At 38.5% G+C, this 14,553-nt stretch overlaps 1 protein-coding gene and 1 long non-coding RNA gene across 2 annotated transcripts; both read right to left on the minus strand.

Moving 5' to 3' along the window:
• Positions 1-480: 480 nt before the first annotated feature.
• LOC121977423 lies at positions 481-1,411 on the minus strand. The gene is made up of 3 exons (XR_006110814.1): positions 1,133-1,411; positions 920-1,002; positions 481-546 (listed from the first exon to the last, which is right to left on the minus strand). It is a non-coding gene; the product is annotated as an uncharacterized LOC121977423 (long non-coding RNA).
• A 7,528-nt stretch (positions 1,412-8,939) lies between these two features.
• On the minus strand, positions 8,940-11,731 carry LOC121974787 (probable receptor-like protein kinase At5g24010). Its single transcript, XM_042526014.1, has one exon. It carries the CDS (start codon positions 11,668-11,670, stop codon positions 9,136-9,138), a length of 2,535 nt encoding a protein of 844 aa, XP_042381948.1. The 5' UTR covers positions 11,671-11,731; the 3' UTR covers positions 8,940-9,135.
• Between the last annotated feature and the right edge of the window lie 2,822 nt (positions 11,732-14,553).

A 14,553-nucleotide genomic window follows, 5' to 3' on the forward strand; every position in this document is an offset into this window, starting at 1 on the left:
AAAACGGTTGTAAACTGGCAATGTTAATAAAAATACTCTAAACAACAACGGTTTTAAACCGTTGTCTTTTCATTCAAAGACAACGGTTTAAAACTGTTGCAAAATTATTGTCTTTTCATTCAAAGACAACGGTTTAAAACCGTTGTCGTAGCCCCCACTTTTAACAACACTACCAATTACAACGGTTTTAAAGGGCCTACGACAACGGTTTTTAACCGTTGTCTTTTAATGTCTTTGTTGTAGTGTATGGTAAATGTCTAGTCTGATGTATCATAAGGCATGGTATGTCACTACCTCTATGAGCATAAATAATCATGGCAATAAACAAGAGGGTATAAAACATAAATGCAGAACAGATAAAAGCATGCAACAGGTATCATGTAGTGACATACCAAAGTAAAGATAAACATAATTATTACTAGAGACTATAACCTACTACGCATATCAACATGACATAATCAAAAAAGATAAGTCAAGGTACCCGCCTCCAATATAGTGTGTGCCAAAAGAAACCCCACGTAAAGCAGCTTGTTGCGAATCAAAGTCCTGTAAATCAAATGTATAATTTAGCTACTCTAACATGTATCAAATAGCTAAACCAAATTCTTATCTACCAGGAACGTAACCCTAATTCATTCATTAACCTCGGTTAGCTACCTAAAACGAGTCTAATCCGAACGTAGATTAGATCCATCATATACCCCTAATTAAATATACCTCGACGGTCAACTAGGGTTAGTTTTCCTTAACCCTAACTCTTCCATTATTCAGTTTAAACCTAAACCAATTCTACTAATCAAATCTCATCATGAATCCTTCGATCCTTCCAATTATAATTTACAATCCATTACATTAACAGTCATAACCATTTCACCATCCAATTGGATTTAAATCTACACATGAAACAACCCAAACTCACCTAAATTCGTACGCTCTTCCGTGGATTTACGGCCAGAGTAATGGCTGTCTAAATTTGTGGCCAGAACTGGGTAAGGCTGCTGTCTTCCCAAACAAACACTCCAAATCAGCACTAAGTCAAGATCTAACCTTTAAATCATATGTTAGGCTAATAAACTACCTCAATATCTCAAAATTACAAGCTGAAATCAAATCAAAGCCAAACATTTCTTACCCAAGCCAAAGCTTCTGTTGACGCTCAACTGATCGGAAGGAAACTCAGTGTCGGCTCGGGGAAACGGTGATTGTGTAGATCGATAATGACTAATAGTGCCGACGTTGATGTCTCATCGTCAGGGCGGATCCACAACACCGGCTGGAGGGCAGATCAGGCGGCAGATCGACGTCGATCAGAGAGGAAGGGGAAGGTTTCGGCTACAAGAGGAAGAGAAGAAGGGAGATGAGGAATCGGCGATGGATGTGGATCGTGAGGAGAAAAAAGGAATTGGGGGTAGGCGATGTGGGTGGGGGGGGGGGGGGGGGCGGGTTAGGCGATCGGGTTGGGGGAGGAGAAAAGAAGAGGAAGAGAAGAAGGATTGGGCATGGATTCGACGAAGGGAGAAGAGAGAAAAAAGAAATAGAAAAATATAAGAAAAATCAAACTTTTTCTCATTTAAATGGGTAGCCTAAACAGGCTTTCCCGTGGCCCAATAATTGATCCCCTAACCTACACCATACGACTTCCAAAAAATTCTCAAAAAATTTCTAAAAATTTCCTTAAAATTTTATGTAGGCGTTGTATTTTACAGTGCTTCTCAGAAAATGACTCCACGACACCCAAAAGTTGCTCTGACGACTACGTTCAAGATTCATTTCTAAAGGCATTGGTATTGTTTAAATTTCATAAAGTTACTTGTTCTAAATTGTAATTCACTTTTTAGAACTTTTTGATTAACTAGTGATTGCCCAATAAAAGCACTCTCACATGCGGGCCTTAGAGTAGGAGTCACCACAGGCTCTGAACCAAGTAAAATTTGGATTTGTTAGTATTGTTTCTTTCTATCTTTATTCTGTTGCGTTTGTCTCTCGAAAGTTTTTAAATGAACGTAAAAGTCACGAGTGTTATTCACCCCACCCCACCCTATAATGCAACGATCCTACAAAGGTGGATCAACTACACGCGAAGATCAAGGTGCTGATCACCAGACTGATCAATCTTGCTGAAACGGTAACCAACCGAGACTCAGTCCCTTACACGCTCAACGCATTTCCCTGAACTCTAGAGTGGACCTCAATAACAGACGCCTATTACATCTCTTAGGACTTGAAGGTAAGTACCTTAAAAGAATTCTTCTCAACATTAGAATTACATGAAACTAGATGTGCAGGTACAACAAAAGAGTCAAGCCGGAACCTGGTACTAAGAGTCACCAAGAAGGATGAACCTGAGTCAGATTTAGATATTGATACATACTAAGAAGCTTATATAGTAAGAAAGTTTAAGTTTTTTTTAAAATCTAATAAGTTTAAATAAATGCAAACAAAAAAAAATCCAAGAAATAAAAGAAAGGTTCGATGCTACCATTGCAAAAAACAAGGACACATAAAGGAGGATTGCCCAGAGCTCAAGAAGGAGAAAGATAAAGGGCTAAGGCGAAACAAGCACAAGAATCTCAAGACTACTTGGGATGAAAGTTCATCATCCGAGTCTGAAATAGAAGCCTATGTTGGAATAGCACTAATGACTAATCACAAAGAACCAATCAACTCGAAAGCAAGCATTGATGAAGGGGGATCCACATCAAAAGAATACAGTGATGCAAGGGGAGAATGTAGTTTCAAATCTGACATGATAAGTGAGGTATGTCTTTTACCTCCTAATCAATTATACTTTGGAATAAAATCCATGTCTAAGTCTATGTGTAAATTGAAAATTAAAAATTAAAAATTAAAAAAGGAAAATTAAGAAATAAAAATAATCTTAGTAAAATCATGTTTATTAGAGGATTTCGATAAATTAAAAATAAAAAATGCTAAGTTGAAAGAACATATAGAAAATTTAAAAAATTCTGCATGTTCAAATTTTGTTATCTCAAATTTAATAAATTATCAAGGGTTAAATTGGTATTATAGATTTTATAAGGGTTAAATCAAAAAAGTAATAAGAAAATAAATTCTAAGAAAATTTATGATTAATCATGACTAGATTAAATCTTTATGCATGTTTTAATTTTAATTTGCTTTAATATTTTTAAACTATCTAACTGTAGGATCGATAGTTTAAAAAAAAAGATCTCATGTCAATGGAGATATCTTTCTCTTATAAACCCATGATCTTTCCCATGTATTTTCAATGTGGGACTATATTTGTAACCTTGCAACCCCAACAATCCCCCCTCAAACAAAGGACCACAGGCTTCCCATGTCCAATCATCGACCCACCAGGTCTTCCTGCCCCTCGGTCCACCGTACTAGGATTTCCTTCCCACCAGGTCTTCCTGCCCCTCGGTCCACCCGACCTACTAGGATTTCCTTACCTAGCCGCAACTAGGACTTCCTGCCTGGTGTCTGGTTCTCTTGATCCGAACATAGGAGCCTCCACTTTCTTTGTTAGAGGTCAATATTGTACCCACATGGCTCAATCAGACTATAGCTCTTATGCACAGTTGGCGGTTAAACCTTCTGGCAGTCCGGGCTCTTATACCAATTGTTGGATTGAAAAGAATTTAGATATCTCCATAATTGCATGATATTGTCTACTTTGGGCGTAAGCCCTCATGATTTTGTTCTTGGGCTCTCCCCAAAAGGCCTCATGCCAATGGAAATATCTTTCTCTTATAAATTCATAATATTTCCCATGTGTTTTCAATATGGGACTATGTTTACAACCTTACAACCTTAACACTAACTCCTTTTCAAATAAATTGTTTCGTATCATTTCTCTTTGAAATTAATTAGAACTTTATTTTTTGAGAAAAATAATTTTATTACTAATATGTAGGACACATTTCAAAGTTTTTGTTACCTTTAATGAACTTTCTATGATTTTTTAATGAAAATATTAATTTTTAATATTAAAAAATTTTCAAACAGTCAATCTTTGAAAATTTAATTTTTCTATAGATATAATTTCTATTTTACATCCAAAGAAAAAGTTCTAAAAACTTTTTAGCTCAAAATCTATTTATTAAGGATTTTTTTACAAATACATCTCTATGTATATAATAATTTATTAATACTTATATTTAATTTTTTTATTCATGAAAATTTTATCGTTGTTTTGGATAAGTATGTTTAATAGTTAAAACAAATTTTAGAATTTTTCAAAGATTAAAAATTATTTTAAAATTATTTCTTTTAAAACTAACTTTTAAATCACCAAAAATCAGTTTTTCGAAAAATAATTCCCAAAATTTTTCTTGTTGTTAGTCACTATTTGTGTAACTCTTAGAATTTTTAGCCATATTTTCAATGTGATCAAAGGGAGAGAATTATAGATTAAGTTTAGGGAAGGTACATTTTACTTTACATATTTAATGCTTTAATTTATATATTCATTACTTTACTATTTTGGTTTATCTTAACTTAACTTGGGTTAATTCATATAAAAAATGAAGAGATTATAAGTACCTCATAGTGATTTTGATGTGATCAACCAAGTCAAATTAAGTCATGTATATTTATCCTTGTATCTAAGTATGCAAGAGCTTAGAAACACAAAAAATCAAGCAAAAGACGCAACCGGCAAGTAGGATGACACGGGATGTGAGTCTATGGGATCGGTGGATCTGAGGGACGACGTGTTGTGGAAGAGTATGCTTGTGGATGAGAAGGAAGCGTGTGGCATTTCTGAGGGACGAAAAGTCGAAACGAAAGACTGCTCTAGGAGAAGGCCGGAATTGGGTTATGGTGAGCTCAACATTGGAAGGCCAGAGCATCGCCCAAGTGATTGGAGATGAGCAAGCGACTGGAGAAGGAGTCAGACGGTCAGTATGAGGCTGACCGATCTGGGCGCCCAGATCATTTGGGCACCCAGAAATGATGGTCCTGGTGATCGAACCACTTTGGTGCTGAAAGGCCGTCTCGACATAGTGGATCAACTTTGGGTCCATGTCAGTAGTGGTCTGGGTGCCCAGAGCGGGTCCGAGCGCCCGAGAGTGGATAAATTCTTATCCCTTTGCTGTCGAGTAGTTGTTGCATGGAGATAGAGTTTACCTAGTTGGGGGTGCTCGGAGAGGGCCTGGCGTCCAGATCGTGCCACGTCAACAAACAACTAGTTTCGACTAACGGGCTATAGATAGAGTCCTATTTTTCTTCATTAGGACAATACTTTTCTCTGTACTCGAATTCTTTCCTATTCTTTACTGTTTGTGAGCTGTCAAAGTTTTGTACGAGGCTTCTCCGCCTCCGACTTGTGTTGAAGGAGTTGACATATAGAACTTCATTTGCCTTGGATTAGTAACCTTCCTGGTTGCAAACCTAAATCTTTTTGTCTCGTACTTATTTTTATGCATTTCAGTTTCGTTTATTAAAGTGTTTTTCTAATTTAAAGTCAAAAGTTTCGAAAATGGTATATTGTTATATTTAGTAAAATTTATCTCTCTTGTCGGCCGCACGGGACCTACAGTCTAATATAGATTGGAAATTAACTAAAGCTTGCTATTTGTACTCTGAAACTTCTTTCCTTGTCCAAATGATTGGAGATCTTGCCGGCGATGAAGAAGATGATCGGAAAGACCCCACAAACAAACAGAAAACCAATTCCACCAATCGGAAAAAACCCATAAACAAGGAAACCTCACCAACGTTGTTGGCCATGAAATAAGAACACCCAAACTCAGACAAACCGTCATCTAACAGGTTTTGGGAGCAAAGAAATGTTAGATAGAGGGGTCGATGGAAGAAACAAAGAAACAATGGGAAAAGAAAAGAAAAACCTCACCTTGTAATACTGCGTGAAAAATATCAACCTCTGTCCATTACTAGGATTGCCTCCAAATGCTCGCTCTTTCCTTATTTTAACTTATAATTAGTCTTATCATGATTATGAATACAAGAAAGTTTTATGGCACTATTATTGTTGGTTTATATTATTACACATACATGTATGATGTGAATAAATATATGAGGAGAAATTCTCTCTCATGTATGGGTACAGGGTGTAAATCTAGGGTCCGAATTTGTACTAAATCAAGTGGACTTATGTTTAAGCATGACCTGCGGCACGCGTTGAATGCCAGGTTGGTTTGAAAAAAAAATTACCCAAGCGAAACAATCAATATTGTGGCAAAATTTCTTTTACTTGCTACTCAAATGAAATAGATGCATTAATCAATGATTAATAAAAAAATCCATATCCGATGGATGTTTCCAGTCTAACAAGTTAATGACAGTAAATGACATCTATTCGGTCATTTATGAAACCAAGGGTTGAGCTCCTTTATAAGGATGAGTTGAGTAGTGAAAGAATAAGCAGAAAGCTATAGCAAAGAAATCTCCATCCTCTTGTGTTCCCCCTCTTTCATCCTCTTTGTCATGCATCTTTTGCTTGACAGAATATCTGTGACAGTATTTGGGTACCTCTCAGTTTATCATGATCCATCAGTGTTTGGTGGTGATCACGGTCTTCTATTGTATCCTGGGAAATAGACGACCATGTAACCTTGAAGAACAGTTAAAGGTGGGGTGAATCTATTTTAAGGAATTTGCATTGAACACAGTCCTTGTCAACTTCAGCACTTGGAGTCAAACTCGGCTGACTCGATAGTCAACACTCAGAGTTGACACTTTGCACTCGGAGTCAGCACTCAGCTGATTGGCAGTTAGCACTCAGACTCGGACTCGACACTCGGACTTGGCAATCGAACTCGGTAGTAACACTTGGCAATCAAACTCGATAATCACACTCGAAGTCGGCACTCGAACTCAGCAATCAACAGTCAACCATACAAGTTAGCCCAGTCTTCAGGCAATCTAGTTATCCCAAGAAACTCCTTCCCTAATTGGTAGTTTAAGATCATCAACTCGTGTCTCTCAATAGATAAGTCTAATTTAGTTTGTAAATTCAATAATTTCCCCAAAAATCTCTGGCAACAAGATTGTCTAACAACAGATCACACAATATGCATTCCTTTGGGTCTATATATTATGTGAATAACCCATAAATAATACTTTATATGGGCTACATGTACAAATTTAGTAACTCAACTCATGGTAACCTTAATCAGTCACACAATGTCTCCCTTTGAACCGATATATTATGAGCATGATCAACAAAATTTGTGCTTTATATGTGAGCATGTTTAAACATATATCTTGTCTAAAATAATTTTTCTTTTGGCCAATGATTTTAGCATAGATCTACATCTATTTACATAAAATACATTTAATTTTCCTAATGATTCTTACTTTGGTAGGTCAATTAAGTAACATCTATGTAAATAGATTCATAAGAAAAATCAAATAAAAAATTGAATTGAACCGAAGTAGTCAATTGATACTTGATATGATAACTCAAATAGTCAATTGAGCCTTAATGGTAGGCGATTGATGTGAATTACTCGAGTACTTTAATTAAGTAGAAAATTTTCTGTTTCACGATTGGTATGTGAACAATCGACTGTACCTCACCTCAATGACAGTCGGCTGCCCCCTAGTTGATTTAAAAATATTATGTGCTCGACCTCAAAAAATAGTAATTGATCGATCTTGAGTGGCAGTTGATTGATGTAAATTAGTTGAGTAGCTCAATCGATCAGAATATATACTGTTTCTGACTCTTGCACCATAGTCGACTAGACCTTAATAATAATCGATTACCTCAATTAATTTGATTGACTAATCATGATTAATCAAATGTCGATTATTGAGCCTATTGTTAGCAATCCTCGGCGCATCAGTCAATTGACTTAATGCAACAGTCAACTAACCTAATGCATCAGTCAATTGAGCATAGGTTTACTAGGGTTTTATGGATCAAATGAAACGGTTTTCCCAAAAAAAAAACTACGATGATTTTTAGTAATCATCATTGTTCTTTGTGAAAATCACGAAGAACTTGAAACCAACGCAAATACTAGGTTCTCTTTCTCTAAATTTGAAAAGTATGTGTTGTTTTTCAGCATTAGATCGAAGTCTAGAAAATAAATGATTCATATGGTTTGAAATAATTGAAAAACCGTACATCCTAATGCTATAAAATCAACAACACAACTTGTGGCTCTAATACTATGTGTTGGAATTTTCCTAAGCATAAATTGCGGTACCACATATGAATCATAGAGAATTAATAATTATAATACATGATCTTGTTATTGACACATATAACAATTTACAAAATGAATAAAAGCAAAAACTATAAAACTTTAAACCGTAACCTGTGTCCAGATTCATGGCCACCACCTCAATGTTGCCGGACAATCTGTAAAAGGAAGAAGTAAATGAAAACAATGAGCTTGATCTTTTGTAGAGGTTAAGGTGAGGGTTGCCGTATCTATTTTCAGGATGAAATTAAATCAAAAGGAGAGCCAAAAAATAAAAAGCATCATATCCCTTTGGAGACCACAACTCATACATATAGTTTTAAATCCAAATCTATTATCAATACATAGATGATAATAAAAAAAATAATTAACAGTTTCTACCGACATACTTTCTGCATCCATTAGATTAGTTTATTGGGTTTGTCCATAATGACAAATTCGTGCATATAACATGTAAGCCCATCAAACAAAGAAATAAAATCCAACATCCTAACATATCGGCTTAAAATTTTAACTTCATGGGAGGGCATTAAAAAAAATTAAAGTCAAAATAGTAAACATCAAAGCATAAAATTATGTCGAAGACATTTGCGCACTAAGCCTCTTGACATTACTTCGTATAAAAGATGAAAGAAAATTAAATTTAAGAGTATTGAAAGTAAATTTAATGGCTAACTCATAAGTTGAGATGAATCAAAGTTAAGTTATCGTGTATTTGCAACATTTACATGGAAAATAGAAGAAACATCATAAGTTTTAAAAGTGAAACATCATATTAAATTGATAAAATTGATCGAACTGAGCAATTCATATGGACAAATTACAAGTGTATTACAGTACGTAAAATCGCGTCTAACATTTTGGAATTGAGATTAGAGTACGACAAATCCCTTATATTGAAGAACGAAATTACATGGGCACATCCTCTTCTTATTGGGGAAAACACGGTGCTTCCCCTTATTCCCGATCATGTCATTCATCTCCCCTCGGTGGAGACCAATTGGGAGAACACGGTGCTGCCCGACGCATCCAACGGCATAATGCACCTCGTACGCCAGTTATTTTCCTCGCCGACGTTGGCAGCGGCCGTCAAATCCACCTGCCGCGTCGCCGGCACGGAGATCTGCAAATCCACTGCGCCGCTGTCCTCGTCCGGTTCCCTCTTCAGTTCCGTCACATGGAGCTGCAGCGCGTACTCCAAATTCCACAGTACGTCGGCAAACGACGGCCTGTCGTCGCCGTAGTTCGCCAAGCACTTTTCCGCCGTCTCCCCGAACTTCCTCAACGAGTTTGCGTTGATCTTCCCCACCAGTCTTTGATCGATGATCTTCTCCAGCTGGGCCCTCCTCTGCCAATGCAGCGCCCACTCCGCCAGGTTCATCTGCTCATGCGACAGGCTCCGGTCGATTACCGGGCGCGCGCACAGCACCTCCAAGAGCACCACTCCGAATGAATAGACGTCGGACTTCTCGGTCAGTTGCTGCGTCTTGAAATACTCGGGGTCGAAGTAGCCGAAGGTGCCCTTCACCCCGGTGGTCACATGGGTCTCGCCTATGGAAGGCCCCAACCTGGAGAGCCCGAAGTCGGAGACCTTGGCCAAGTAGGTTTTGTCGAGCAAGATGTTTGTCGATTTGACATCGCGGTGGATGATGGTGTGGGAGTCGCCGGTGTGGAGGTAGTGGAGGCCGCGGGCAGCCCCGATGCAGATCTCCAGCCTCTGCTTCCACGAAAGGCACGGCTTGTCGTCGGATCCGTACAGATAGTTCCGGAGCGGGCCCTTCTCCATGTACTCGTAGACCAAGATCCGCTCCGATTGCTCCTCGCAGTAACCGATGAGAGAGACGAGGTGCCGGTGGCGGATCTTGGACAGGACGAGGATCTCGGTCTGGAACTCCGGATATCCCTGCTTCGACCCTGGCATGGCTCGCTTCACTGCTACCTCGGTGCCGTCGCCGAGGATGCCCTTGTAGACCTTCCCGAATCCGCCTCTCCCCACCACGAGGCTCTCGTCGAAGTCGTTGGTGGCGGCCCTGATCTCGAGCAGCGGGATGTTGAGGTCGAGATTCACCCTGGGGGACGCAGTCTGCGCTGCAGATTCTTCAGTCGGCTTGCTCGAGTGGTCCACTGAGTTTCCCCGCGGCGTCGTTCCCCGGCGGTACGGCGACCATGTGTCCTTCGGGAGCAGCGGCCGAGACTTCGATCTCCGACGATGCCTGCGCGCCAAAAGTACCAGAAGGAAGACAACGAGGCTCAGCAGGACGGCGCTGCCGGCAGAAACGGAGGCGATGACCTCGACGGACACGCTTCTCTTGCTGTTGTCGCTGACGCGCGCATCATTGAATTTGAAGATTTCGAGTCCGTTAAGATACCCAGCATCCGGTTGCATGGATAGGTTCGGCCGGGGAATGTTAATGTTAATGTTAATCCAGCCATGGCTCAGCTTCTCCGTCCTTGTGTCCTGATAAAAGGGCACGCTAGAGGAAGTAGCGTGATCTCTTGAATTGATCTCCGTAGGCTTGTTGGCAACGTAGAGGTTGAAGATCATAGGGTCGTATTGGACCGCCTGCGAAATTAAATCGCAGAAATGTGCACGGACCAAGTAATTGTAGCCCGCATCCAGTGTGAAATTCCAGGTGACGTTGGAGTTGAAATTTGGATTGGCATTCCGCATGCCTGCTGAAATGTTCATGGCACGAGCCGTGCTGTAGACAAACTCTGGAGCCACAACGTTCGTCGCTTCTTGGTTATCGTAGTTGATATTTCCGGGATTGGTTTTTTCCACCGAAGTGATGTTCTTGCTGAAAAAATAGGGGCCGTCAGGGATCCATGTCCGCCACATGGTATCGTTGACTGGAGTAACCTTGTCACCACCGACGTTGATCCTGTAGACAGTCTCCACATTCTGATTGTTTAAATCTGCAGGGGAAGAGCTCTCGAAGAGATTGGTTGGGGGGGTGAAGACCTCGACGGCGTTGACGAAGGCGAAAGAAGAAGATGAAGCGGGGACGAAGGTGAGTTCGAGGTTTGTGGAGGCGGTAGAGTCGAACCAGAGGAAGTATTCCTTGATGACGGGGTCTGCGGAGGACGCGACGGAGAAGTTGTCCAGGAGGAGGAAACGCTGGGCGGTGACTCGGAAAACGGCGTCGGAGAGGTTCCGATCGTCGGTTGAGAAGGGGGCGAAGTGGAGACGAAGGGCAAGGACGCCTGTGGAGTTGAGGGAGAAGGTGTAGGAGGTGGTGCCGGTGAAGACGCGGGCGGTAGAGTAGAGGGAGGAGAAAGGGTCGGAGGAGGAAGGGACCGAGGAGTCAGAGAGTGGGTAGGAGTGGCGGCTGGAGACGAAGTTGAAATCGCTAACAAAATCTCGCGGGGGGCTGTCGTTGGTGGGGATGTTAGATTCGCTGCCGCAGTTTAGAAAGTATCTGGGGCTGAACTGGGTGGAATCGTCTGCAAGGAGGAGGGACGCCCTGAGGAGGAGGAGGAGGGGGAGGAGGAAAAAGATGAAGTGTTCCATTGGTGCGGTGATATCGCCGGGAAGAAGTGCGTGGAGATAAAAAGAGAGTGCTCTGCTGAATTCCTTGGACGCGTGGAAAATTCGACTGGACTGAGTGGAATCATCGGTGACAGTTTGGGTGCGTAGCGTAGAAAATGCACAACGCGGGCTCCACCCGAAGCAGACGTTTCCCATCCATTGAGTTACTTGTTTCTGACCCACAGATTTGTCGTCCGTGAGCTGTCTTCCAATTGTATATTGGCCGGCACATTTTTTTATTTAAAAAAACATAGAATAGTTTTTTATTAAAAGTTTTCTGCTATAAATGATTAGCTGCTGGATCTTAATCTTAATCAGGTCGCCTGAAATATTAAATTCAACTATAGCAAATTTGATTAAAAAACATTATAAAATTTAAAATTATTAAGAATAATCTAAAACTAGTACATTCTTATTTTCTGTTTAAAGTTGGAATGTGAAATATAAAAGCACTTTACAACGTTATTAAAGTTTGCACTTGCTTTCAAACTTATTAGATGATTATAGTAGTTTTAATTTATAACTTTTGCATAATCATTTTATATTCAAAATTTAAATTTAAATGTACGGATACACTCTACGAAGTTAAGATGTTTGTCCGTGATTTCTAATTTTCTATTTAGTCCTTTCCCTGATTTGTATTTTTAGATCGCGGTTGAAATCTGACTAAAATTAACTACGAGCAAGGATGGATCTTAATATAGTACCACAGGTAACATTATGTAAATATTATATTTTTATTTATGGTTAAGAGGGCTCGAACTTAATACTTCAGACAATATGGTATCAATGTGTTAGTCACTAGGGCAAAACAACACTAATGAGAATCTACACTATAAGGTGGCAAAAGGTGAATACGTTTGCCTCCAGCGCCTCCACCAATCCGTCTCAAGATCAACACGGGGGAGATATATCACGGACAACTAATAGTTTTTGGAATAGTGACTAACACATAAGAGATATATTTATCTCGACTTTATCGAGATTTGAAACCCAGATTTCATTGTGACAATATCTCATGTGCTAGCCACTAGATCATCCCGAAGAGACGAGAATCTATACTCTAAGATGGCAAAAGATTAATACGTTCGCTTCCAGCGCCCCCGTCAACCTATCTCAGGACTAATACAGAGAAGGTAAATCATGGGCGCCTACTAACTTTTGAAATAGTGATTAACACATAAAGGAGACATTTACCTCGACTTATTGAAATTTAAACCCGACTTTATCGAGATTTGAACCCGAGAACCTACACTCCAAGCTATTAGGGGTGGAAGATTTTTATTTTTAATTTATCATTTGGAATTAGGAAGTTAAGTACTAAATTTTATATTATTCAAACTTCTTTAATTCGGTAATCTGTCAAATTAAATTTTAATGGTTGAAATGATTATTTAAGTATAATTTGATTTTTTTTATAAATTCGAGCTTATTTAAAATTGACTTGTGTTTGACATTGACTTTGTCAATAAGGAGCTTAATCTCTGGGCAAGTGACTTGCGCTGGATCAACGTGACTGATGCACCAATCGCGTTATGGCATACTACATGACAAATGAGGTTGACCCAAGTCAAGAACGGTTACTGACTGTGGCAGTGACGTCAGATGACATCGATGCATCCGTGTTTGACCAGCATACTCCACGGACTACAACTTTGTCATGAATTCCTTGACCGTAGCGTAAATCTCATCGTTCGAAATCGAGTTTATTGAGGATCCATCTTTAACCGTAACCATTTAGACAATTACGGTTTAACCTTTAGAATCGTCAATTTACAGTTCCACATAATTTATCATGATTTAAAATTATTATTATATTTTAAAAATTAAAATTTTATAAATTATCTAATAATTTTTAATTTAATTAATAATTTATAAATTATTATTATTTACTCGATTACTTTTCTTTTTTATATAAAAATAAAAACTTAGTTATTAAATAAAATAACTAATAACTACAGATATCAATATCATGTAGGCCATATGAATAGGGCATTCATCCAAAAGGTCTAAGTTCAAATCTTTCCAATATTATTATTTTTAACAAATTTCTATTAATAAAAATATATCATATATATTAAAATTTTAAAAAATAAATGAAAAATAATATATAATAAAAAAAATCAATTGACTGGTTTGGACACGGCCGTCTACCGTAGTGATCATGCCAAAATTACGATGACAATTTCTATGATCAACTTCTGTATCTAACTTTCGTTCATTGGAAGAAGCAAGTGTTTTGGATGTTGAATTCCACTCAGTAGATTGATCGTTAGTAAATTTAATTAGACTAACTCGAGATGAGCTAAACTCTATGTTTGACAACATTTGGGCTACCGTTTTTGAAGCTAGATTTGTGTCATGAACACATTTTTTCCAACGTGGACTCTTGAAATGTAAATATTTTCCATGTGAATCAATAACATTTTATCATACATATGAAAGTCTAGATAGTCCAAGATCAAAATTTATAGTGACATGTGGTCCTATTTTTATTCGGAGATATAAATTTTTTTGTAGAAGTCTTTGATGTTCTGTTTTAATCTGTTGATAGAATAAACAACACGTCACGAACATGGTCACATTGTTTTTCATTTTTTACCACCAATAATTTTTCTTAATGTCTTTGTACATTCTAATCATACCCAAATACACTACAAATTGAGAATGATGTGTTTCTCGTTAGGGTTATAAACGAATTGAACGCTCATGAATAAATTTTGTATTTGACTTGATAAAAGCTTATTTATATTCGTTAAATACATAAGATCAAACTCGAACAATTCGTTAACTAAACAAACAACCTTGAACATATATGTGTTCAGTTCATTAATATTCATGAACAATGTTCGTGACAACATTCAT

Source organism: Zingiber officinale, chromosome 4B, assembly GCF_018446385.1.
Source record: "Zingiber officinale cultivar Zhangliang chromosome 4B, Zo_v1.1, whole genome shotgun sequence".
Classification (NCBI taxonomy): domain Eukaryota; kingdom Viridiplantae; phylum Streptophyta; class Magnoliopsida; order Zingiberales; family Zingiberaceae; genus Zingiber; species Zingiber officinale.

What these genes read in the sequence shown, in the direction of transcription:
- LOC121974787 (XM_042526014.1), bottom strand. Translation starts at nt 11,670, where the DNA reads ATGGAACACTTCATCTTTTTCCTCCTCCCCCTCCTCCTCCTCCTCAGG.